General features: G+C 35.5%; 3 protein-coding genes across 4 annotated transcripts; 2 read left to right on the top strand and 1 right to left on the bottom strand.

Moving 5' to 3' along the window:
- The first annotated feature begins 11,269 nt into the window (after nt 1–11,269).
- LOC137739791 (transcription factor MYB1-like) lies at nt 11,270–13,245 on the top strand. The gene is made up of 3 exons (XM_068479501.1): nt 11,270–11,655; nt 11,847–11,976; nt 12,303–13,245. Exons 1-3 carry the CDS (start codon nt 11,520–11,522, stop codon nt 12,895–12,897), a joined length of 861 nt encoding a protein of 286 aa, XP_068335602.1. The 5' UTR covers nt 11,270–11,519; the 3' UTR covers nt 12,898–13,245.
- Nucleotides 13,246–15,714: 2,469 nt separating this feature from the next.
- Nucleotides 15,715–17,856, top strand: LOC137740252 (ubiquitin-like protein ATG12). Of its 2 annotated transcripts, none has more exons than XM_068480099.1 (6): nt 15,715–15,895; nt 16,050–16,108; nt 16,872–16,940; nt 17,036–17,098; nt 17,304–17,403; nt 17,615–17,856. In XM_068480099.1, exons 1-5 carry the CDS (start codon nt 15,859–15,861, stop codon nt 17,361–17,363), a joined length of 288 nt encoding a protein of 95 aa, XP_068336200.1. In that variant the 5' UTR covers nt 15,715–15,858; the 3' UTR covers nt 17,364–17,403; nt 17,615–17,856. The 2 variants fall into 2 exon arrangements, with proteins under 2 accessions (XP_068336200.1, XP_068336201.1); XM_068480100.1 differs by having other exon boundaries at nt 17,304–17,407.
- A 4,313-nt stretch (nt 17,857–22,169) lies between these two features.
- Nucleotides 22,170–23,560, bottom strand: LOC137740812 (transcription factor MYB114-like). Its single transcript, XM_068480617.1, has 3 exons — nt 23,226–23,560; nt 22,959–23,088; nt 22,170–22,707 (listed from the first exon to the last, which is right to left on the bottom strand). The coding sequence occupies exons 1-3, from the start codon at nt 23,401–23,403 to the stop codon at nt 22,350–22,352; spliced, it is 666 nt and encodes a 221-aa protein (XP_068336718.1). The 5' UTR covers nt 23,404–23,560; the 3' UTR covers nt 22,170–22,349.
- Between the last annotated feature and the right edge of the window lie 3,691 nt (nt 23,561–27,251).

Below are 27,251 nucleotides of genomic sequence, written 5' to 3'. Positions count from 1 at the left end.
TCCAGCAAATGTCTTCTCATTCTGATAATGTCACTTAGCCAGGTTCCACCAATTCCTTCCAATCGTACGACATCTGCTTCACATCAAACTAGCTCATTTGGGTATGGCTTCCAACTACCACCAACTGTAGCCGTTTTCACAGACACATCAACAACAAAAACAAGCTAATCAAACCAGCAACTACACTCTGAATATGCACCTTGACTTTGGATCAACATCTAATATGGGTATTTAATTAAATTTTTTTTGTTAGTATTTGCGGCGCAGTTCGATTTTGGTGTAGTATTCAAAGGCCAAAACCGAAACCAAATTATTTCCTTACATTGCAGTTTGATTTGTAACTGAAACCGTTTCAAAATCGCAAAAACTAAATGGTTTGGTGTGGTCTGATTTAGTTCGTGTTTCGGTTTCAGTTTCGATTTTCAGTGCAAGTGCCCTCATAATTGACACTTGTTAATAAACTTCCTTAACTTTATTGTCATAAACTTAACACATATCAATTAATGATAGAGGCTACACAAAAAATAGGTGCAAAAGATTTGATCTTTGGTCAGGGAAGTTTTTCAATGTTAAAGTAAAAGAAAGAGTTTATTCTCTTCCATTCTATTTACTTTGGTGTAGTGCCAAAAATAATTCCAAAAATCCTAGAAACGACACATGGACTTTTTTTTTTCTTATGATAAAGAGACAAAAATGCCCTCATTAAATGGAAAGGGTCCACAAAGATTCTAACACAAAGTCCAACATCTCTGCAAGCTAGATCAACTATCTTTGACATCACTAAGCTGCCATGCTCGTGGCTAGGAGGAAAAGTCAAAGATAATAAAGATAGGATTAATTACTAAATTCTATCTTTAATACTCTCCTGATTGAAGATCAATTCAAACAAGAAAGGAATCCTAATCATATCCAATCAAGGATACTTCCAAGCTAATCCCAAGATATTTTATAACAACTAGTATCTTTGGATTATTATTTCCTCATCCATCCTACGGATGACTCGCTTAGCCAATCAGATGCCATCATGTACAAGGCAAAACCCTACACCTATAGGCGGCCACCTCCCTATAAATACTCCTTCTCCACCAACTTCTAGTAAGTTTTTGCTGCATACTTAAGCCATGAACTCTCTATTTTCAGAGAAACTGACTTAGGCATCGAAGATCCATTAAACAACCGCCCTTCCCCACCCCCACCTCATTGGTGCGTGTGTTACTTTGGCCTTGATCAAATGTGTTATTTTGTTTTGTAGGTACAATTTCGTTAATACTGAAAATGGCGGAAATTTACTACCATATTGAGTATTCCTTAGGAATCAACAAGGCATAGATTTTCTTTGTTCTTAGCTATTCTCATCTGTGAAAATCAACAAACATTAAAGATTTAGAGAGCAGATATTCCCACCCCAATGTTTTATCTTCTCACTCACCTTTTTATGAATTTTTTAATTACAAATTTGTCCATTTGTAAAATGACTAATAAGGACCTTAATTACCCCATTTTGCATTACTTTTTTTTTATATAAAAAATTAAAAAGAAAAGTTTGGGTGTGATAACTCTCACACTATGTTTAGACGATTTGTCTCCCTTACACCCTAACTCATCTTTCCCATCTCCTTTCATTCAAAGAAAGCAAAATCATTTAGAGAAAGCAAAAAGAATGAACTTAGAAGATGACTTTTCTATGGAAGAAATAGATGATTATGTTTCCGTCGAAGAGGTAAAAGATAATTTTATGTGAGTCAACTTGATTTGTTGACATCGTACAATTGAAGCATAGCTCTATGAATTTTTATTTGAATTTGCATTAGGTTAGGGTGCAATTGTTTCACATTTACCTATGAGAATTCCTAGAATTAGTTTTCATTAGGTTAGGGTAATAATTCAAGTAAGGCATGTTTGTCGCAACTAACACTGATAATCGTCCAACTTGATGTGTTGTCTCCGAAACCTACACACAAATCCCCTTCTTAATTAGCACTATTTTCAAGTTGATGTAATGCCCGTTTATTTACGTATGGTAGAATTCTTTTGCAACAGGTAAATGAATATGGTAATAATTCAGCATATAGACATATGGTGGACTGTACTAGTGAATTTACCGCAAATAAGGTAGTATTTGCTTGACTACACAATTGATTTACTTATACTCTTGTATGTTTATTCATAATGTGCAATTTTGGTACGTAGTTATTCAAGAGTAGAGAAGATTAATACAATGGGCTCGAGAAGTTGGGAAGGCCAATGGTTTTGTTATTGTGACGTTACGATCGGATCAAGGTGGAAAAGATAATAGGAGCCCTAGACTTACATTGGGTTGTGAAAGGAATAGACAATACGTAAGTCGAATTCACAAAAAAGACATAAAGGATGAGGATAAAAGGAATTCTGGAACAAAAAAATGTGGATGCCCATTTTAATTAAAAGATAAAAAGCTAGCAACTGATGATTGGTGGATATTGACGGTAGTTATTGGAGTGCATAATCACACACCAACAGGCCATTTGGAGGGTCATTCATTTGCTGGTAAATTATTGTCTAAAGAGACTTCGTTATTGGTTGATTTGTCTAAAAGTTTGGTGCAACCAAAGGAGATTTTGACTACACTAAAATGAAGAGACAAACGAAATATATCTACACTAAGGAAAATTTATAATACACGTCAACGTTTAAGGCTTTTGGAGAAAGGTGGGAGGTTCCAAATGCAACAGTTGATGAGTAAGCTATTTGAGCAGAGGTGCATTGAATGGCATAGGAGTTTCCCAAAGACTAATACTATTTTGGACTTGTTTTGGACACACCCAACTTGTTTGGAATTGTTACATGCATGTCCACATATTTTGATTATGGATTGTACGTACAAGACCAATAGGTATCGTATGCCATTGTTAGAAATTGTTGGAGTTACGTCAACGGATATGACATTTTCTGTTGGTTTTGTTTATCTTTCTGCGAAACGAGAGATACTTATGTTTGTTCCTTGACTATATTGCTAGGACTTATAGATGGTATTGTTATGCTTGATGTTATTGTGAAAGATAGAGAAATGGCTTTGATGAGGGCCATAGAACTTATATTCGTACAAGGAAGTATTTATTATGTAGATGGCACATCAATAAGAATGTGTTAGCTAAGTTCAAAAAATTATATAAGTCTAAGGAAGATTGCGATATATTTTTGGAGAAATGGAATACAATGGTTGCATCTTTTACTAAAGCCGATTTCATAAGGCAAACAAGACAACTATGCAATGAGTTTAGTATGTATCAAGAGATACTTCAATATATTTGTATCCTTAGGAATTTGGTTGCCCAAATTAGAACCCACCTCTTTGCAACTCTTATTTGTCTTCCTTTAATGAAATTTCGAAAAGCATTCTCCATCATCATCTGGGATAACCTCACATACATGACACACCCCGACTCGAAATGTCCACTTGGACTTCGACTCGAGTTATGCTGGCCGATACCTGGAAGGTGACGAAGCCATAAAGTGTAGTAATGTGGAAAATGAACCCATTTCACACGTGATTTTAAGAGTGCGCTTGTGAGAGGGAATGAACCCATTTCACACGTGATGTCAGAGCATAAGTACAATAAGGTAGGATGAGAATCATCCCAACGAAGGTAATACCAAGGTTTGCCAAGAATCCTCGTCAACACGAAAGCTCAGCTACTAAAACCTGGAGAGGCAAAAACCAAGGGTGAGTGGGCCTAGAAACAAATCTTTGTAAAAACCTTTTCAAAAACATAGTAACCCCTCGCTGTAAAGCCAGTATAGTTTCCAAAATATACATACTACGTATAGTAAGAAAATACTTACTGTAGCCTGCCAAATCTCAAGAATTCATTACGGCACTATATCTCGTAAATAAGGCATGACATCCATAATCACAAAATCTCACATAAGCAACATATCTTAACGAGTGGTCATTGACACATGCTGACACACGAGTCCATGCAGAGGTATTCTGACATAAATAGGACTAAGTGTAATCATAATATACGCTCTAGTGCTACAATCACATGAAGATTGATGATATTCACGGTCATATACGAGTCGGAGTTGCTTATTGAAACCTATACGATAGGATTGACACATACTTGGATCCAAGGCGAGTGTATGGTGCGAACGTGAACATACATGTGAAAGACTGGCCTTGGCCCTGGGTGAACACTAACATCGGGTGCAACAAACGATGAGCAGATGACACAAATATAGTCATGTCATAGTGATTCGATAGTTCTAATCAACAAACTATATAGTCATGTCATAGTGATTCGATAGTTCTAATCAACAAACTAACATTCATAGTTGTAGTTATAATTATGACATCAAATATTATAAGCATACTTGTGCATTCCGTAGGATGTAGCATATTTCATAAATTCCATCATTTCGCTAATTCTTATAAACTTTAGTCTAATCTAGGTGTACGTAAGAATATCTTTTTCAAATGCATAAATGGAAACTATCAATCATATATATATATATATATATATATATATGTATATATATACACTATAAAAAGGAAAATACCCACTCACCTGAAGTCCGCGCTACAACTCCTTATCACAAATATCGATGCATCACGAACTATCGTCATCTAGAACAAATATCAAATCACGTCTAAGAATTCTTATCGATAAAACACATAACTTACATAAAACACATCCCTAAGGACGTTCTAGAATGATTTGTAACTCATTGACCAAAGGTCAACCGTTGATCAAAGGTCGATGGTAGGGTCCACAATCCTATGTAACTCGATTTGGAAGATCCACACCTCGGATATCCAATCTGTAACTTCCAAAGAGTTTCAATAAGCTTCTAGAACAAATCCTAAAATTTCGGAACGATCCAACGGTCGGGTCTCCGCCAATAGCTAAAATTAAGTGGCGGCCAATGTTTAGATTTACAAACTTAGAAAACCCATCTAGGAAGGTCCGTACTTCAAATTCCCGATCCATCAATTCCTAATATCCTTAAATATTATGTACTATTACATATTAAAGTTTGGTAATGAGCTAATGGTCCGATCGTCGTTTGCTACACTATTCAAGTGGCAGACCTTAATGAAACGAGGTTCAAACGATGAAATTTTGTCAATCGGACTTCACATATGGAATTGGGGTATCAAATTTAGCCTAAGAAGGTTTGGGGTGCCTCGGCCCATGCTCTACTGCACGCGATGGCCGGCTGCCCAAACTGGCTGGAAAATTCAACTATTTCCAAAAATTCTCAAATTTTACAGGAATGAAGATCTCAATGAGTAGAGCAAGTTTCATACATGTGGCCAAGTCCAATTTGGTCGAGAAAAACTTCAAATCACCACGAACCCTCTAGAACCTTAGAATCTCAATTCGTCGAAATCGTAGCTCCATCGCCCCCAAACTTGTTTGGGCTTTGATCCAGGCTTCACGAAGAGTTGAACAAGGGTGGTTGTCAATGGTAGCACTTGCAGAAATGGCGGAATTGCCGCCGACACTTGTGAATCCCATTGAGGAGTTTTCCACCAAATTAAAACCAAATTCCTTCTAATTTTGGGTGGAAATGGAAAAGGGAAGGCTAGGGAATTGTTTATAGACAGTGGTTTACCTTGATTTTCTGGAAGAACGACGAGAAAGTTGCCGGATTCCATGAATCCCGATGGGTCGAGTTGAAGAAGAAAACTGGGCAAGGGATCCGGCGTCTCTCCCTTCCCCCCCTTTCTCCTCCTTTCCTATTTTTCTCATTGACCGCCTTCTTCCTCTCTTCTCTTCCCCTTGGTCGAATCTTTCTCCTTTCTCTCCCAAAACTCTCTCCCCTTTTCTTTTCTCTCATTCGTCTCTCTCCCTCAACTAATATTAAATAATAATGTAATAACAAAATATGTTAAAATAATAATACAATAATTATAAGAAATATATAAAATAATAAATAGTAATCTTTACAAAAGTACTTTTCAGATTTGTAGTTCTGTAAAATCTTCATCGTAGCCCCAACTTCGATTCTGCTTACGCCTACGCGTTTATACCGTTAAGTACTTCGTGAATACGGGAAGGTAAAATAGTTACTTGCACGCGTCACTAAAAGACAGTCAACTAAAGTCAATGATATCGTCTCTCGGGCATTTTCGTCAATTCACTCTTTTAAAATTAATTCTAGGGAATCACTCCCAGATACTAGCATGTGTTCAGTATTAGAAATCATATCGCCTAAATACTAGTTGACAGTTCCTGGATATCAGACAGTATCATCAATTAGTAGCGCCATTGTAGGGTGATTATAGGTTAGAGCCCTGCTCAAGTGGATGGTTTTGGACAATTGGTAAGGAACTGATTCGGTGGGGTGGTTTCATTAATTCTAGGGAAAATACTTACTACTTCGGGGATTTCTACTGATCGTAGGTATAACAGCTCGTACACCTATGTCTATGCTCGTCAAAATGACGAGTGTAGCACCAAAAGAAGCCCTGGAACCAGTATTGGTTAAAATGTTCCTAGGTTATGAATGGAAACTACTAAAAATATCTACTTCGAAATGGGATTCAACGAAGTAGAATTTTCCTCCCAAAGATCCAGAATGATCCTTAATGCGTTTGAAAAGATTAGTGTCATCGGGGACCAAAAGTGACTATCTCCCAGATGTTCTTCCATCGAGTGCTACCACTTTAGCACCAGCTTGTCGCTCAAGACATTTCTGGAATTGTGACGAAGTAAACATCGTAGAAATTCTAATAAATGGTATGCTAACGGGTACTGCCAAGGAATCAAAACTACTTTTGGTTTCTTATCTTGAAAAGGTTGGTAATGATGACTGACGGATGGTAAAGTCTTCGGTGGTACTCAATTACCGACATATTAGCCCTGTTTCTGGGCCACAAACTCGTCTTCAAGTTGGAATTTTCCTTGGCAGGAAGGTTCATTGTCTAAATCTAGATGCAGTCACCAAAATGTTCTTTTAATAAGTTATCTACGAAACCCAAAACTTAAGAAACGCTAACACATTTTTCGTGATTCGACGAGGTGGCAAGATTCAACATTTAGGCTCAAGAATCGAGAATGCTTACATCATGCGGGTGATGAATGCAATACTACCCAAACTTATGATCTGATACCAAACTGACACACCCCAACCCGAAATGCCCACTTGGACTCCGAATCGAGTTGTGCTAGCCGACACCTGGAAGGTGACGAAGCCATAAAGTGTAGTGACATAAAAAATGTGTATAAATTTAAACCTAAAAGTGCCTAATTTTAAGAGTGCGCTTATGAACATGAATGAACCCATTTCACACGTGATGTCAGAGCATAAGTAAAGTACAGTAAGGTAGGATGATAATCGTACCAACGAAGGTAATCCCAATACCAAGATTTGCCAAGGATCCTTGTCAACACGAAAGCTTAGCTACTTAAACCTAGAGAGGCGAAAAACAAGGGTGAGTAGGCGTAGAAACAAATCTTTGTAAAAACCTTTTTGATAACATATTAACCCTTCACTGTAAAACCAGTATAGTTTTCAAAATATACATACTACGTATAGTAAGAAAATACTTACCGTAGCCTGCAAAATCTCAAGAATTCATTATGACACAATATCTCGTAAATAAGGCATGACATCCATAATCAGAAAATCTCACATAAGCAATATATCCTAATGGGTGCTTATCGATACATGCTAACACACGAGTTCATGCAGATGTATTCTGACATGAACAGGATTGGGTGTAATCATAATATACGTTATAGTGCTACAATCATGTGAAGACTAACGCTATTTGCGATCACATACGAGTCGGAGTTGCCTATTGCAACCTGTACGACAGGACTAGCACCTACTTGGATCCAAGGCGAGCGTGCGGTGTAGATGTGAACATACACATGAAAGACTGGTTTTGGCCCTGGGCGAGCACTTACACCAGGTGCAGCAAACGATGAGCAGATAACACAAATATAGTCATGCCATAGTGTTTCGATAGTTCTTATCAACATACTAACATTCATAGCCGTAGGTATAATTATGGCATCAAAGATTATAAGCATACCTGTGCATCCCTTAGGATGTAGCATATTTCATAAATTTCATAATTTTGCTAATTCTTGTAAACTTTAGTCTAATCCAGGCATATGTAAGAAATTCTTTTTCAAATGCATAAATGGAAACTATCAATCACACACACACACACACACACACACACACACACACACACACACACACACACACTATAAAAAGGAAAAGACCCACTCACCTGAAGTCTGCGTTACAACTCTCTAGCACGAATATCGAGGCATCACGAACGATAGTCACCTAGAACAAATATCAAATCACGTCTCATAATTCTTATTGATAGAACCCGTAACTTACATAAAATACATCCCCAAGGACATTTTAGAATGATTTGTAACCCATTGACCAAAAGTCAACTGTTGGTCAAAGATCGACGATAGGGTCCACAACCCTATGTAATTCAAATTGGAACATCCGCACTTTGGATTTCCGATCCGTAACTTCCCAAGAGTTTCAATAACCTTCTAGAAAACATCCTAAAGTTTCAGAATAATCCAACAGTCGGATCTCCGTCAATCACTAAAATTAAGTGGTGGCCAACGTTTAGATTTACAAACTTAGGAAACCCATCCAAGAAGATCCGTACTTCAGATTCCCGATCCGTGAGTTCCTAATATCCTTAAATATTACGTATTAAAGTTTGGTAATGATCTAACGATCAGATCGTCGTTTGCTACATTATTCAAGTGGCGGACCTTAATGGAATGAGGTTCAAATGATGGAATTTTGTCAATCAAACTTCACATATGGAAATGGGGTATCAAATTTAGTCTAAGAAGGTCTGGTGGTGCCTTGGCCCACGCGCCGCCGCACACTGCGGCCGGCCACCACGACTGGCCAGAAAATTCAACTATTTGTAAAAATTCTCAAATTTTACAGGAATGAAGATCTCAATAAGTAGAGCAAGTTTTATACCTGTGGCCAAGTCCAATTTGGCCAGGAAAATCTTCAAATCGCCATGAACCAGCCGAAACCCTAGAATTTGGGTGCTCCTTAATTCGTCGAAATCGTAGCTCTGCTGCCCCCAAACTTGTTTGGGCTTTGATCCAGGCCTCCAGGAAAGTTAAACAAGGGTGGTTATCGATGGTAGCACTTGCAAAAAAGGCGGAATTGCTGCCGACACCCGTGAATCTTGTCGGGGAATTTTCCACCAAATTAAAACCAAATTCCTTCTCATTTTTTGTGGAAATGGAAGAGGGAAGGCTAGGGAATTGTTTCTAGGTAGTGGTTTACCTTGATTTTCCGGAAGAACGATGAGAAAGTAGCCGGATTCCATGAATCCCGATGGGTCGAGTTGAAGAAGAAAACTAGGCAAGGATCCGGTGTCCCTCCCCTCCCCTCCCCTCATTTCTCCTCCTTTCCACTTTTATCATTGGCCGCATTCTTCCTCTCACCTCTTCCCCTTGGCCGAATCTCTCCCCCTTCTCTCCCAAAATTCTCCTTCCTTTTCTTTTCTTCTTTCCTTCTCTCTTCGTCCCTCTCCCTCAACTAATATTAAATAATAATGTAATAACAAAATAATGTTAAAATAATAATATAATAATTATAAGAAATATATAAAATAATAAATAGTAATCGTTACAAAAGTACTTTTGGGATTTGTAGTTCTGTAAAATCTTCATCGTAGCCCCAACTTTGATTATGCTTGCGCCTACGCGTTCGTACCGTCGAGTACTTCGTGAATACGGTAAGGTAAAATAGTAACTTGCACGTGTCACTAAATGACAGTCAACTAAAGTCAATGATCTAGCCTCTAGGGCATTTTTGTCAATTCACTCTTTTGTCACATACATGCGTTCCTTGCAAAAAAAAACCCCAGGGGTTCGAGCTTGAGAGATGGTTTACTTGAATAAGCTTCTCCATTTTCAATCCTAACCAAACGTGTATATCAGGCTGAAGATTAGAAGACCTCAGTTTTTTTTCTGGCTTTTAGAAGAGAGTAATATTATTTGTTTATATTCTTTTTTTAAGAGAAAAGTTTATCTCTAATTATATATACATATAGGGAATTGTTATTAGAACTCCAAAATTCTCATTCTAAACTCCTAACTTTCTATATTTGGAAAGAAAAATACACTGTGAGGAGTGTATAATGAGATTTTTGGAATGCCAATAGCACTTCCATATATATATATATATAGAGTAAGGGTTATTTTAGGAATAATAGTGAGTGGGAAAATAATATTTTAATATTTTAACTTTTTATAGCAGATGTAAATATAACGTGGGTGGGGAAATAAAATAACGGGGTGGGTCTAGCAGCTCTCTTTTATTATGTTCTAAAATTTGTTCCATTTTTCCTATATTATCCGCTGCATCACAAACACATCAATGTGCCCCCCCGGGGGGAGGAAGGAAAACTAATGAAAAAGACTTGAAAACTTTGAGTTTTAATAATAAAGACAAAATAAAGGGTAAAGTGAATAGTACCAGGATTGACTTTTTAATGTAAAAATGTGATTTTTCGTTAAAATAAACAGTAACGGAAACTTTTTGTTCAAGTTTTCAATAAAAACTCTAGATAACTTTTCAAATTCAATGATAGAGTTCAAAAAACCGGATCACACGTTTAAACAAGAATTTATTGTACCAATTTGAAAACGCAACCAATCACAAAAAACGTAAGTTATCTTTTTCAAATGACCGTCAAATGTTGACGTTCATGAACTTCACATGCCCTCAATGATGTCATGCATGATGTGGTCAAATTGTGTGGTTGAGAATGGCGATCATTTACACAGTGAAACAAATGGAGATGCGGCCACTCCCCATTAAAGGGATTCCCAGAACAGGCCAATGCTATGCTTCCCAATTCAAACACCAACGCACACATGAATAAGGATGTTCCGCACATGTTGGGGAGCAGATGAATGTTTTTTGTTTCTTTTTCAACCAACTTTCAAGGGCGAGTGAGAAAGTTAGCTACCATTAAGCAGCCCATGAGAGGCATTCAGGTCAATCGAATTTATATATGCTTATTTTATTTTTTTTATTTTTTATTATTTGTCGGGATTTAACCTTTCAGCTGTAGGAAAATGAAATGCGGATGGAAAGGTATCATGATCACCACTCATATAATTACAGAAATGCAGGCATACATAATAATTGAGCGTATGCACAATTTAATATCTTTACCTATCTTGTACTATATAAATATTATAATATTTTTTAATACCAGCAAAAATGTTAGGCAAAAACAAGGTCCCCTAAATCACATGCAACCTACACACTAGAATCATGACCCTTCTTTTTCTTTACGCGTCGGAATATTTTAAGATCCAACTGCCCTTAATGATATTGTGAATCAGTTCCCCTCCCAAAAAAAAATTATGCATGCCTCAGTATATATACATATACATATACATATATATTGAGTCTTCCACGCTCGGTCATTAATATTGCCACTGGAGAGCCAGAGAGAGAGAGACAGAGATTTTAGGGTTCCTTAATTCTATAGGGGCGGCTTATAGATGGGAAGGAGTCCTTGTTGTTCAAAGGATGAGGGGTTGAATAGAGGAGCATGGACAGCTATGGAAGACAAAGTACTGACTGAATATATCAGAAATCATGGTGAAGGGAAATGGAGAAACCTTCCCAAAAGAGCAGGTGAGATACACCCATACATATATCTGCGTGTGTGTCACACATGAACCCTTTCTTACTAGGGGTCTCGTTCCACTATAGCAAAATTTGCACAATTGAAACATATAATTGTGACAAACAGTTGTTCATTCCCTGTATATGTTTCAAAAGAAAATGTAGATCACGTAAAGACATTTCGTATATGGGTTTTTCAGGGCTCAGGAGATGTGGCAAAAGTTGCAGGCTGCGATGGTTGAACTACCTAAGACCTGACATCAAGAGAGGAAACATCACTCGTGATGAAGAAGAGCTCATCATCAGGCTTCACAAGCTCCTGGGCAACAGGTACTTTGGTGTGTGTGTGTGTATGTTTTTTTTTTTTTTTTTTTTTGGGGTGGGGTCGGGGGAGGGGCCCGGCTTTATAATTGTTAACAAAAAATGTGCGAGTTTTTACTTCGTATTAGTCTGGAATATGCGAATTTAAATTTTGACCGTCAATGAGAATTTACTAAACTTTGACTTTCAGTTGAAATGTCTCAACGTGAAATAACATAATGTGTTGAGGTTTTTTATTTTTGTCGTCTCATTTTGAGTTAGGTGCTCTACTTCGGGAACTTCGGATCCACTGCCCTTATATTATAAAATTTAAAAAAATTATCTTATCTGTACAGATGGTCTCTGATAGCTGGAAGGCTTCCAGGCCGAACAGACAATGAAATCAAGAATTATTGGAACACTACAATTGGAAAGAGAATTCAAGGTGAAGGTCGCTTATGTTCTGATGGAAATCGTAGGCCAACCCAAGAAAAACCAAAACCTACGCTGTCACCTAAACCTTGTACAAATATTTCATGCACCAAAGTGGTCAGAACCAAAGCATCAAGGTGCACAAAAGTGGTCTTGCCCCATGAGTCCCAAAAGTTTGGTCACAGTACTAAACAAGTGGTCAATGCAGCACCAATACTAGACCAGGCGATGAATAATCCAATGGTGGGGATTGATGAACCTTTGTTGCCAATGTCATTTTTGGACGATGAAAACAATAATTCGTGTGAGTTTTTGGTGGATTTTAAGATGGACGAGAATTTTCTATCCGATTTTCTTAATGTCGATTTCTCTGTGCTCTATAACAATGAGGGAGCTGGTAAAGCTGCTGCTGCTGCTACCACTGAAGACACGAGTAATAAGTTGCATGGCCCAGATCTCCGATCATCTATGGCTCCTATCATTGAATCTGAATTGGACTGCTGGCTCGTAGATAATTAATACAGATCATTAATCAAATAATATATCTTAGTTCAACCTTCAAAACCCTAATTAGCTTATTATATGCATAATTCCCTATTAATTATGAGAAAAATACTTGTAATTATTGTGTCCATGTTTGTGTACGTGTGACGATGATGATGTTGACTTTGATTATCTGGTAGTCAATGGGAACAACGGCCCAAGTTTCTGATCATTGAGAAGTCTAGCTACTATATTTTATGGTGATCTACAGTAAGAGGATATTCTGCTGTGTTAAAAAATAATTCCTCAGAATTCTCTCTCTCTACTGTATGTAGTTGTTTGTTGCAATAAAATCAATGAATGAAATGGGCCAGTTTTAATTGATTCAAGTTGTCACATCTTCTTCTCCTTCCATTTCATTAACGTAAAACTAACAATTTTATACCTATTATACATATGGTGCTTTACCACAATGACGATATACATATTATACATATGGTGCTTTACCATAATAGCGAAAAATAATTGTCACTACAGAAAAAAAAAAAATATATATATATATATATATATATATATATATATATATTACGAGACGAAAAAACTTCATCTGTAAAATATTTTGATGACGGAGTATCGTCAATTAAGTTTTGTAGGGTCAAGATCGTCGCACAGAATTTTACTCGACGGACATTCACTTTCGTCGGCTAGGTTAATACTTACCCGACGAATGCATTTGTCGTGTAGGACAAACATTATGCAACAGAGGTGATTTGAAACGACGAACTGTAACTGGTCATCATTTGATATTAAAATAATATAACGAGATAATCCGACGAACTTTCTATCGGTTAAAAAGATTTTAAGCAACGGCAATTCCGTCGGGCAGGTTAGTATGATATTAAAAAAAAATATATATATACATATATATATATATATATATATATTTTTTGTGCTTCATTGATCAATTAAAAAAATAATTGCATATAAAAAAATATTAAATACGAAGATTAAAAAATTATATTGTAAAATTGAAACTAAATATATACAACTAAAAAAAAATTGTTCGTTCAAATATATTACATAAAAAAAATAAAATAAAAAGGAATTGTACACGTTCAAAAATCTTTTGGGCCTAAGTTTGATTATTTAGCCCGCTCAAGGTCTATCACAACCAAATAATCAAAGGGGCTAATGTTGCAGCCTAAAAATGTCACACGCAAGCTCAACCAAGCCTTGAAGCCCAATTGTCATGCAAGTCTCTATTCAAGCCCAAATATATACAAATGAGCGGGATTACGGAAGAAATATATTTACGAACATGCTATGCTACTGTAATTAGACCGGATTACGCCATGCCTATTTATCACTCTAATCACTATTCATGCTATGATAAGCCCAAGTCACATGCCCGGGGCTTGTCAAGTGAATTGTGGTGGGGATGGTTACGGAAGTTCATTGACCCTATGTGGAGTCAAGATTGTGGAAGACTTTGGGTTGTTTGGGAGCCAAAAAGTCCAAGCACATAACCTTTGTATTCCATGTGGGTAAGTTTGAGAGATAACTAGCCTAGTTTGCCTCTTTCCCTAGCAAGCCAACCTCTTAGTTAGGATTAAACTAGATTCCAACATTAAATGCACTCTAAGGTCAGCAAGTCAGGCATTTAATGCTTTCCCCTCCTTGCTTGCATAGACAATCAATGAGTGAAAACTATGAGGTGCGTTGCCTAAAGTAGCACCTGCGAAAGGCTGGCCCGAGAAAGCCGTGCTTCGGTAAGAAGCAAAATGCAGGTTTTAACAATACAGATAACTTACAACAAAAGAGAAATAGTATGAAAGCTAGGGATAAAGGAAGGGGAAAACCAAGCCACAAAGGAGATCCCCTTGAAGCCTAAAGAATAACCATTCACGTACAAAAGGAGGGGCTGAGCCATTAAGCAACGAAAGGGAGAATAGGGACAGAACCAAGAAATAACACCTAAGAAACATATCCAGAGAACCCCATTAGACCATAAACATCCTTTAAGCCTCAAGAATCATCATCCATGCAACCTTAGTATTTCCCCCACAACCTTCCACTAAAAATTCCAACCATCATAAGCCTTGTTATCCCTCTAGGAAAGTCCAAATCATCCAGCCAAGAATGCCGTGCAACTATGCCAACTTTCTCTCTCTCTCTCTCTCTCTCTCTCTCTCAACATGCTAAATTGATGAACTTCTAACTTCCACATCATGCCTCACTTGAGCAAGCCATTAATTACTTAATCATGCTATCTTCGAGGCATTTATCTAACCGGGATATTTCCTAAGACAAGCTAACTCCTTTGAGATATTTTGGGACTTGGTACGAAACCGAACCAAGGGAGATAAGAGGACGTTCTCAAAACTCAAATCCACATCGACCTAAAAGTTTCCAAACAGTTGCTTTTGTCGTAAATGATTGATATTTAAAATGAAAATTTTAAAAATGTCAAACATTCGTTTAGACGAAATATAAGAGTTTTCCTGATATTTAATTGACATGTTAGAAATATCGACGAAATTTGTGGAATTTAGCAAAAATTTAAGAGTTTTTGCAAAAATTTAAGAATTTAGATTTCACCCTCCTCTTCATATCTTTTTCTGAATTTTCAGACATTTCTACGAAAATATCAATCATATCGAAGAAATTTCAAACATTGCTACTAACGTACCGATATTAAAATACAGTAATTATTTATTTATTGTCAGAATATTATAATTAATTAATTAATTAATGAGTCCAAGCCAATGAACCAAACTTAAACAGATCGGGCCGAGTCGACGAAGCTCCAAATCCAATAGGACTTAACTGTATCGGTTCTAGGAAAGACTCTTTGAAACCCATTTCCCAAATTCCGGTCCCCAACAGAATCAAATTGAAATTCCGATTCGAATTGAAATTCCGATTCTTTTGACAAAGTTCAATTGAATTAAACTCAATTACCATATATTTGAGACGTTCGATCGGAGATCGTCTGCAATGGCTACCACGGAGTCTCCGGGTGCTGTTAAAAAAGGTGAGACTTTTGGATTTCTTACGAAAACCCATTAATTCTCAATGATTAATTGGGGTTTTAAATCCTTTTATATTGTTTTGATCAGTTTAGATTTTGGGTTTTCTGTTCTTTGATCGATGGTGTTTTTATTTTCTGGGTTTATAATTTTGTGCAGTGGTTGTTCATCTGAGAGCTACTGGTGATGCTCCTATACTCAAGCAAACCAAATTCAAGGTATGCCTTTTGTGGTCACAGACTTACAGTAGTGTTCATGAATCTTGAAATTGTATTCCACTTTATTTTATCATGGTTTATGATGAAGATTTTTTGTTTCAATAACATTGCTGAAATTCTTTAAATTTGTTTAAGGCATATGTATTTGCACTGCTGATTTATATGAGCTTCGATATAGAAATCTGATTTGGTATGATCTCCATATGGGATGTTGAAAGTGAAATTAACCCTTTACTTTCTACGAAATTTTAGATTTCAAGCACTACGTTTGAGCCCTGCTTCTTTTAATTTTACTTTTTTGGTCGCTGGTTTTATGTTTGTTGCTCTTGCTTGATTACCAATCTGGTAGTTCTTTCTATATATTGAGACATGCTAGAATTCTGGTTAATTCATAGATCTCTAGCCATACTTAATAGCCTCAGGCATGTGAATGTGATAAAAGAGTAAGTTTTAGCCATATCGGTACAATGACAGGAAAGGATGAATTTTGCATACCGTATTGAATGAAAGTTTGTAGTATAATGGAATATATCTTGAATGATGCTTAATGATGGGAGTTGATGCATTTTCATCTGTCTTGAGTCGTTTCTGCAATGGATTAAAAGAAACAATAGATATTATGTCGGGACATCTAAATTCAAACAGCTGCTTTTTACCTCTTCTAGAAATCTTGTGCCACTAGTACTTGAAATTTTTTTTTTTTTCTTTTCTGTTTTGTTATTTTTGTAATGGGATATAAAACTCAGTTCTCCTCAATGGATAGATTCTTGGAACTGACAAGTTTGCTAAAGTGATTGAGTTTCTACGAAGGCAACTTCACAAGGAGACCTTGGTAAATGATAAATGATCTCATCATTGTATCTTTAGATAATTGTAGTAGTAGTCAATAAGTTTTGGTGTCCTATTCTCATCTTCCTGGTTTTGCAGTTTGTATATGTAAACAGTGCATTCTCGCCGAACCCAGATGAATTGGTGATTGATCTGTATAATGTAAGTTTGTATAACTCAAGAAATATTATTATAACTTGATTTTTAAAGTTGTGTAGTTCAGTTTATCAGCTCCAAAATCTTTGGTGGAGGGAAGTGATAAATTGCATCATTTGTTAAGTGTGGTTGAGATTCTAGTGATGTGTTATGCTCAACCTGTTTAGGATAAATGCAGGATTCTACTAACTTGTCTTTATCAACATTGCAGAATTTCGGTTTTGATGGTAAACTGGTGGTTAACTATGCTTGCTCCATGGCATGGGGCTGACACTCAGGTTCGGGCTGGCACACATATAACTATTCTTAATGTAAGTAAGTAAGCAGTTTATGCATCAGTTTGGAATTACTTTTCTGTATTTTTTTTCTTAGTAAGTATTTTCTTTATCTTGGTATTATTAGATATGTCCTCAGAATAGAATACCAAATTAGCCTGAACAATCACTTCTCTTCCTCTCCCAAAAGATAATGATCTTTTGAGTGTTCTTTGATCACTGACTTATACGAGCACTGCTTGTTCAGGTGAACACAAAAGATTTCATTCTGCACAAGCAGAGGGAACGTGAGTTTTCGTCAACTGAAACTTCTGAGCAGGTGGAGATACAGTAGAAAAGACCATAGTTCAAAACATTTTCTTTTTGTATATATGCTATGATTTTCTATTGGTAGGGATGTAACTTTTGTTACTTCTCCATCAAAATCCAAGATGTAATGTCAAAACTGGATTCTTAATGTTAGTGTTCATCAAATTTACCTTTATTCCATATTCGAAAGTGATTTTGTCGATCTAAGAGCATCCTCGAGTGATGCTGTAAAACAACCAAAACTCTATTTTAAAGAGTCAAACTCATAAATTTCATCTTCAATTCAAGAGTCGATCCGGAGAAAAATAAGAGAGAAGGCTGTTTTAGAAAATAAGTGGATTGGGTTTGAATTGCCTTCATAATTGGAAGGCCAAATAGCCAAAATGGTCCATGAGATTGAAAATCAATAGAAATGGTCCCTGAGATTGTTCATCATCCATCATTTTGGTCCTTTCGTTAAAAGCTCTTAGGGCAATTTTCAGAGTTTCGTAACTCAATTTTTTCTTAATCAAATTCGACCCATAATATATCAAAATGAAGATAGGAAGGTATTGAACAAGATTATACCTATTTGGAAGCCCAATGGTTGCTAGAAATGGCCAGAAAATAGCCTCAAAGTTGACTGGTTCGTGGAAAAACTGGAAAACTCGCCGGAAACTGGGTAAACTTTAAACGTTCTTAACTTCTTCAATACTAAACAAAATTGAGTGATTTAAAAACAAAAATCATACTTCTCGACAAGACAAAGAGAAAGGTACCTTTCTTGATGGCTAACTCCTTGTGGTTTGGCCGGAAAACGGCTCGAAAGTGGCTAACTTGAAAATGGTTAGCTACTTTCGAGCCATTTTCCGGCCAAACTACGATTAATTAGCCATCAAGAAAGGTACCTTTCTCTTCTTCTAATCGAGAAGTATGATTTTCGTTTTTGAATCACTCGATTTTGTTTAGTATTGAAGAAGTTATGAACGTTTAAAGTTTACCTAGTTTCTGGCGAGTTTTCCAATTTTTTCATGGACCAGTCAAGTTTGAGGCTATTTTTCTGCCATCTCCGGCAACCATTGGGCTTCAAATAGGTATAATCTTGTTCTACACTTTCCTATATTCATTTTGATATATTATAGGTCGAATTTGGTTAAGAAACGATTGAGTTACGAAGCTTTGAAACTTACCCAAAGAGTTTTTAACGAAGGGACAAAAATGATGGATGATCAACAATCTCAGGGACCATTTTTATTGACTTTCAATCTCAGGGACCAAAGTGATGTTTTATGCATATTTCAATGATTATTTTGGCTATTTAGCCTAATGGGAATGAGTTTGAACCAGAGTGGTTGTTCAACACTCTAACTTCTGATGTAAACGTTTCGATTCAAATTTAATTAAAGTTTCTATCGTTTGGAAAGAAAAAAAAATATAATCAAAGTTTGCTAACAGATAATGTTGTTGGAGATAAAAAGCTAATTTGAGTAAGTTAAATGGTTTTTAATTACAATATTCACTTGGTAGTTTAAAAGCATCTCTAAAAAGATAAGTTACTACTTCTTCAAGTTAGCAAATTGGGATTCACAATGTATTTTATTCAAAAGTATTGTTTAATAAATAGAATGAAAATAAAATTTGGGGTCTCATAAGATAAGATAAAGTTAAGGTATGAATATTTTAAAGTGAGATGAAATTTAAAGAGTTGGTTGAAAAGTGAGTTGAGTTAATAATTTTTAAAATAGCATAAAGGTGCCAAATGTGTATGCAAAGGATTTTTAGTGAAAAAATTTGTTAAATCCTTTAAGGATGCTCCAAAAAAATTGAGTCTTTTATAGATCATCTAATGCTTTCCAGTTGTCAAAAAAGCCTAAAAAAATTAAGTAAAAGGAAAATGTTACGACGATAGAAGGGATGTAGAGCATTTTCAAAAAAAATATCAAATTTTATATAAACTTTAAATTTGACAATTTATGTGACACTTTGATATCTTTATATGTCAAATTAAACTATTATTTTATACATTAATATATTATAATAAATATTTTTAAAATATATATAATAATTTAATGTATTCAATAATAAATTAAAAAAAGATTTGCAGCTACTATCAATTTTGATAGTAAAAGTGAGGGTTGTCAATCCATGCCACGCCACATCAATTTGACTTTTCGGTTTAAAAATAATGTTGCTACCTCTTTTTACTATTAGTGATAATTTGGACATTTTGAGATCGACATCCAACCAGTTAATGGATACATCATACAAGTGGGAGAAAGATATTTAGAGAGATTTCTGCATAGCAGGGGCTTAATGGCAATGTTCCTAAGAGTTGATGGAAATTTTGTATTTTTCCTTTGGTTTGGGATAGACGAATTACTTGGTCTCTGAATTTCAAACTAAATTGAGCAGTGGCTAAAAACTCAGTGCAATACAAGTTCTAAGAAATTGACCGGAAGGTTCGGCCTTCCCTTTGGCAAAAGATGACATGAGATTAAGTGATTAAAAGCGTTTATTCTTGTGTTTGATATTATGTGTTCGATGAAGGAGAGTTTGGGTTTTTTTTTTCTAGTATTCACTAGTGTATACAACATACTAAAATTTTTGGCTGTTGGATCTTTGCTTATTGCATCATTGGCTACACATCTAATCCTTCATTCATTTGGTGCATACCATACACTAGAACATAAGATAATTTTCTAAGTTTTTAGATATATAGATTGAAATTTCTAATGCACTTGTGGAGAAGTTATCACTATTTATATTCATACTTACAAATAATTAATATGAATTTATGTGTGACAGAACAGACAAATCGACTTTATAGGAACTGATATTATATCTGTGAAAGGTATAATAAGCAAATGTGTGGGTGTACTGCTTGTCTGCCCAACAATTTGTGGACCTATATATGGATGCAACGTGAACAATTATTCAGGCTGGAAGGACCACATCTCTTTTAGCGTTTCCGGGGAGAAGGACTTGTATGGCATGGGTTTACCATCACGTGACGTTCTGTACTAATAATACATGATATGTGCTAGTTTTTTTCTACATGTCCTTATGGTATTGGCACGAAACGTCATTGTAACAGTAAACCTGTGTCATACAAGTTGTTCTCACCATAGTTGAAGCTCGAGTTCATGAATAAACTTTGATTGCATGGTGTCCAAATTATATATACTCATACATAAGTCATCCCATTGTCAATGACTTTCAACATCAACGAATAGAGGATATGATATGAACATCTATAAGGTAATCACTAATCACTGACCAAAGGAAAATACCACAAACCTGTATTGTAATGAAACTTGAAACTAGGGGCTTGTTGACCAAAATATCTAGAGGATTTAAATTCAAATATAAACAATGAGAATGTTATCGTATGTCGTGGGCATGTGGAGCATTTCAGCTATTGAATGACGCTCAACTGATGACTAACACTTCTCCATAATACAAATGAGATATTGTTATTTGGATATTCAAGTTTGTTTTGGTGTCTTTAACACTACTATATAGACTAATATAATAAAATTTTGTAGTCTCTAATTTGTCCCAGGAATGTCTGGCAAGCAAATGGTAAATTTTAAAAAGCATGCAGAGATGCAACCTTTTGTCTTATCGTATATCACAGATTTATGCACTAACAATTGTCCACAATATAATATGAACAAACTCAATTTCTCCTTTTTCGTTACTCTTCGCCATCTTTGCTTTAAATTTTAAGAAAACTAATGAAAATAATTTGAAAATATTGAATTTTAACAGTAAAAACAAAATAAAAGGTAAAGTAAATAGTACCATAATTATTTTTTTAATATAAAAATATGATTTTTCATTAAAGTAAACAGTACCGTGATTTTTCATTAAAACTATTTTAAATCTTCCACTATTAAAAAAGAATCTCTCTGACCAACTGGGAACTACATGACAAGCCATGCAGTGATTAGGCTTCTGTTCATCATCTTTCAAATGCCTTAGATTGCTATCTTTCAACTTCATTATTTTGCCTGCAGGTTCACTGTTTTCCACTTTACAAATATTTTACATCTGCGTGTATATATTATGTATGGACAGAGAGAGAGAGAGAAAGAGAACGAGAGAGAGAGAGAATCCTGTATGTTTGTCCTCGGTCTTTGTCGGGGGACGAAAATTTAGAAAAAGGAAATGAGTTTGCGAAGACCATTCTCCTTTCTTCTACCTCATGTTGGTATGCGGATGAAATTTGGAAATTTTTACGTCCACATGATAAGAGAGTAATTCTACATTTGGATGAGTGCTCCCACCACTACACAATGTAAACCATCCTTTTTTTTTTTTTCATTCGTTTTTCTTTATACAAGCTCTCATTGTGTGATCGTCTTTATACAAATAAATATAAAATAAAATTGAACCAAATACAGAATTGATAAACTAATTCATATTGTCGACGATTATTTAATTACCGGAAATATTGTATATATTTGCCAAGTATATATATGTGTGTGTGTGTGTGTGTAGAAGAAAGGGCAGAACTAAACTCATCCAAGTTTATATTGATGTACAATAGTTTCAGCGCACCGTCATGAACTCCATTAGAGAGTCATCAAATATATATTTAACCGTGTAAAAAAGAAAAGGGAAAAATAGCTGCCAGACGGTGAAATTTTGACATACAACCCTGAGTAATTAGCATGAAACTGCACTATTGGTCAGTTAAACCATCTGCCATCATCTTGTCCAAGGAACTTGCTCACCCACTCCAAATTCAAAGGCCCCTCATTGGAGAAATCAAAGAAATCATCCACATCAATATTAATGTTGGAGTTTTGATCACCTCCTTTAGATGCAGCACTTGTAGTACTAGTACTAGTAGCACCCTCTTCCGATGACGAATCTTCTTTCATTTGTACACGATCCTTCTGATGATCTATGGAGATCATTTGTCTTGTTAAATTGGCTCCATTTTGCTTTTCCTTCTGGTTCATTCTCTTGCTCAAATGAGAATTCCAGTAGTTTTTTATTTCATTATCTGTTCGACCCGGCAATCGCCCGGCAATCAAAGACCACCTAATAAGAAATTAAAAACCCACAAGAGAATGACAATTTTGTAAGTAAATCTTACATAGGCAAGGGCTATAGGATAAGGCGGGCAAAATTTATATATCAGGGCCAAGTCATCGAACCGTCACAGCAGTCTACCTCCTGCTCTGAGCGATTAGAGGGATCCTAGACCCCAATTGAATACCCCCTAATCCCTCAGACACTATTTATGTACTTTAAAATTTTGATGCTAATTATCGTATGAAATCAATGGATACCTATTTCCAAGAAGTTTGTGAAGCCTAACGATCAAGTCCTCTTCTTGCTCAGATATGTTGCCTCTCTTGATGTTTGGTCTGAGATAGTTCAACCATCTTAGCCTGCAACTTTTACCACACCTATTGAGGCCTGCATCAATCAAAATTAAGACACTTTTAAGCTCTTGATCATTATTCAATAAGTGTAATGTGGTCGAGTACCTGGTTAATTTCATGTTAAGTATATAGGATATATATATATACACACACACACACACACACACACACCTGCTTTAGATGCAATTGTCTTCCACCTTTTTGCACCATGTATTTCAATAACCTCAGCCAGTTTCTGATCTTCTTCTGCTGTCCATGCTCCCTTGTTGACTTCCCTTTTTGTGTTTTTCATGGCTTCACCTCCCTTCACTTTTCGCCTATTAATGGAGTCTTTTGTCACGGGAGCCATTGAGCCACTCAGAGAGATAGAAAGAGATTGTGTGAGGCTTTGGGAGAGAGGATGCTATTTTGGGTTTCTATCATCTAACCTTCTTGATGGAAGAGAAGAACCCAACTACCACTTATGAGTCTCTCTCTCTCTCTCTCTATCTGTCTTATAATCTCTCTCTCTCTCTCTCTCTCTCTCTCTCTCTCTCAGGTTGAAAAAAAAGAGACGTGATATTTTGATCATGGAATTTGATGATTGAGCAACAAGAGAGCTATAAAGGTTGATGCTACATTGCACATACTAATACTCCAAAGGCTGCCAAATAAAAAAGTGTTTGATATGATTAATTTACTTAGTGCGCAAAAAGGTAGCGAAAAAAAAAAAAAAAGGTAGAATTTGAGGTGAAAAGGGTAAGTACACAAGATAAATGCTAATGAGACTTTATAAACTCTTTTTCAATTAATATTAACGTCAATTATGTAAACATAAAGTGACAAAAATTTTATAAAAAATTTTACTTTTGAGAGAGCATTTCTCAAGATACAAATAGATCAGACGGCTGTGAGGAAAGTTAATCAGATCCCATGTAGGAAGGATTGGCTTGTTGTGGATATACGTGATTATTTGGCATGCTGCATAATTTCTTTTTGCATGTGCAAGTTGTAGTAAATAAAATTAAAAAGAAAATAAAAGGGCATGCAGTCTTTTAATAAAAGTTTTGCTATTACGTGACAAAACGGATCTTGATCCTCTTCTGTGTTTAGGAGGTTGAGTCTTTTAAGCAAATCATATGGCCTATTTGATCCAAAATTCAGCGGTTACAATTATTACAACTTTTATAGAAGCTCTTTGTTTGTAGTCATTGAATTAACGACCTGTATGATTTGCTCAGGAGGCTCAGTCTCCTAATCTCATGTAAGAATCCTGATCCAAAAGAGAATAGCAGGGGGACAGATAGACACAGGAGATGAATACAATATTAAGGTTTATAAGTAGCACTTTTGTCTTTGATACAGTACGTTCTGTGATTCGGAGCCCCAAAAAACCATAAAAATCTTAGAGTGAGTTGCATGAAGAAGTAATACGATTGGTTGGAGCGCTTATTTCTCAGGGTGAAGGCCTCGAGTACCGGTCTTTGTTTTCTAGGGTTTGTAGTAGACCAGATTGCACATGACCCTCACGTAAATAATACTAATTTAATTATTAGTTTGCTTAATTACAAGTTAATTACCTTTTATGTTATAATTTGCATTCGATATTGTAAACTGAACATAGGCTTTGACCACAACAATTCTGACTCTTTTTTTATTTATTTGAACAATTGCCTAAATGTTAATTTTCTTTTTCTTTTTATTGCACAAAAAGGGTCCTTAAATAGAAAGTATGTCTGGATTGGTTGAACTTGCTTTTAGGTGTGTAAAAAGCCCTCTCTATTTGGTTATTACCTAATCGTATTATATAATAATATTTTATTGCTCAATAAACGTGCTTGTGATCAAACCAATTTGACAAGAATATATATTAACAAAATAGGAATTAGGTTTCAAGTAGTTCTTAATTCAAAGATTAGGTGAAAGAAATATATAGGAGTATTATATGTGGACCAATGACAATGTAGCCGATATATTTGCTGGGATTCATCTATATGATCCCTTGATTTGCATCTGATTTTTTGTTGTGCACTTATTGTTTGGAATTTCATGGCATGCTGGATCTTCGGCTTTTTTTTTTTTTTTTTTTTGTCAAACTGGATCTTCTTCATTTTGGAAAATTCAATGCCACACATCTAGAAATGTGCATTTGTGGGTCACCTCTTTTCATCTACCACACTAAAAATGTCAATATGCAAATTTATGAGAATAAGTTCTTACTTACACAAAGAATACATTCATCTCATCACTCATCATGTAATATATAATGTGTGAGATAAAGAAAGTTGATATATCTCCATGACGGGGCAGTGGTCCTCCATCCATGATGTGGTACCATTTAACAACTTAGTTTAATGGGAAAATAACAATTAATTAATTTCTAATCAAATTTGATTAGTTATGAAAAGATGAAAGGAATGTAGAGTTCAACGTGACAACATTTTATAATAAATTTTTAAGCCTAATAAGCCCAAACAGAAAAGAACCTTTTAGCCTAATAAAAATGTACGCTATAATTATAGATGAAATTTATGTGTATTAGAGACTATATATAAGTGTATTGGTCGTATGCATTACTCCAGAGTCTAGATATTATAATCAAGCTGCAAGACACGGTTTTCCAATATTATGTGCAGAAACATTTGGGCCTTATAATCCATTGCATCAACATTCCAGTGAACTCTTCGGTTTACAAGTTGAAGTCTAAGCATATCCTGCTTGATTTTTGCCTGTGCATATCATCAAGTGTCATCTGCAAACTAAATGATTGTGTTCGTTAAAATGTATTAATTCCAGATGAGTCACATGACTTGGGAAACAGCGATCGATGCAGCAGCAGCAGCAGCAAAGGACCAGGCTTCTCTGTCCTCTCAGTTTCCGAACATTTTTATTCTTTTTTATTTATACTGTTACGATTAAATTATATTAATATTTTATATTATTATTATTTTTTGTCTTATTATCTTTATAAAAAATCAATATAAAATATTGACGTAACTTAATTGTGACCACACAAGATAGAAGAGAATAAGAATGTATGAAAACTAAGGGAGCAGAGAAGCCGGGTCCGCAAAGGTGCTGGATCACAAAACTAGTCAGTGAAAACCACTGTTCATGAAATTAACCTTTCTTCTTACTTAAACGACACTTGTCAAATTTATGAATGAGGTATTACTCTATCTACCAACATGATTATTTTCGGATTCTTTTTAGTAAGGATCCTAAAGATTTATGAATCGCTACGTTTATCATACATAGTACGACTAATTTTTATCAGGTATTGTTAGTATGTTAATTTTAAATAAAAATATTTAAAATAATTTTTGACTACACAATGTACGATGAACGGATACAATTCGTAAAATCCGAAATCCTCACAAAGAGGATCTAGTGAGAATCCGGATTCCTCTATGTAGTAAGGTGCTGTGAATCAATAGTATATAGCTTCTGTTGGAATATTAATATTATGCTAGCAGAGTAGGAAGCTAACTGTGCCCATTACCATTGCACTTTACACATTTTTACAAAAGCTGTATCGCGAATTAGAATACAAATGGCCTATAGTCGGGGAATATATATGGACAGTTCTTATAACAAGTGAATCTTTTTACGAATTTTTTAGTATGTACTGGTCTACTAGAATGTGAATCTTTATATTCTAAAATTTTTAGCCGCACGCTTAACACTTCATTGATCTTGTGCATGTCGGAGCATAATAAATTTCTTATCGTTTTACTGTACATTTTGCTAACTTGTGTTGGAGTTTTGTGGCTGTAGGCAAAGTATGAATGTGAAACAACTTAATTTGATATCGAAAATATACCATGAACTTTTTCGCATGTGCGTGAGAGGATAAAGAATGAGTTAAAAATTAAAAGTAAATAGTTATACACTAATAGTGCCAAAGGTGTTCTGAAAAAACCTCACACATGGATGGTTCTGTTGAAACTAAGTAACCTTGTGTTGGACCTAAACGGTTAAGTTAGGAGCCATAAGGGTAGCAGATCATATTTAGTACTGAGCGTCAATCAACAACTTAAACGTATATTTCATAATAATTATGCTAACATCAATCGTTTATACATGTAAAACTGTGATGAAGCAATTTAGTTAAAACAACTTGCTAATCCAGGGTGTGGTGTGCATGTGTGAAGCTTGGGACTTTTACAAGCCAAACAAAACAAGTTGGTACGGGAAAATGATAAAGAATAATAGGCG

The sequence above is a fragment of the Pyrus communis genome, chromosome 7 (assembly GCF_963583255.1).
Source record: "Pyrus communis chromosome 7, drPyrComm1.1, whole genome shotgun sequence".
NCBI classification, from domain to species: domain Eukaryota; kingdom Viridiplantae; phylum Streptophyta; class Magnoliopsida; order Rosales; family Rosaceae; genus Pyrus; species Pyrus communis.
The sequence above is the reverse complement of the archived record's forward strand: the minus strand, read 5'-3'. Positions and strand labels throughout refer to the sequence as shown.

Coding starts and splice junctions, on each gene's coding strand:
- LOC137740812 (XM_068480617.1), bottom strand. CDS start 23,403: ATGGCTCCCGTGACAAAAGACTCCATTAATAGGCGAAAAGTGAAGGGA. Junction 23,089..23,225: donor GACAATTGCATCTAAAGCAG/GTGTGTGTGTGT, acceptor TGATTGATGCAG/GCCTCAATAGGTGTGGTAAA. Junction 22,708..22,958: donor CACAAACTTCTTGGAAATAG/GTATCCATTGAT, acceptor ATTTCTTATTAG/GTGGTCTTTGATTGCCGGGC.
- LOC137739791 (XM_068479501.1), top strand. CDS start 11,520: ATGGGAAGGAGTCCTTGTTGTTCAAAGGATGAGGGGTTGAATAGAGGA. Junction 11,656..11,846: donor AAACCTTCCCAAAAGAGCAG/GTGAGATACACC, acceptor TGGGTTTTTCAG/GGCTCAGGAGATGTGGCAAA. Junction 11,977..12,302: donor CACAAGCTCCTGGGCAACAG/GTACTTTGGTGT, acceptor TTATCTGTACAG/ATGGTCTCTGATAGCTGGAA.
- LOC137740252 (XM_068480099.1), top strand. CDS start 15,859: ATGGCTACCACGGAGTCTCCGGGTGCTGTTAAAAAAG. Junction 15,896..16,049: donor TCCGGGTGCTGTTAAAAAAG/GTGAGACTTTTG, acceptor AATTTTGTGCAG/TGGTTGTTCATCTGAGAGCT. Junction 16,941..17,035: donor AACTTCACAAGGAGACCTTG/GTAAATGATAAA, acceptor CTGGTTTTGCAG/TTTGTATATGTAAACAGTGC.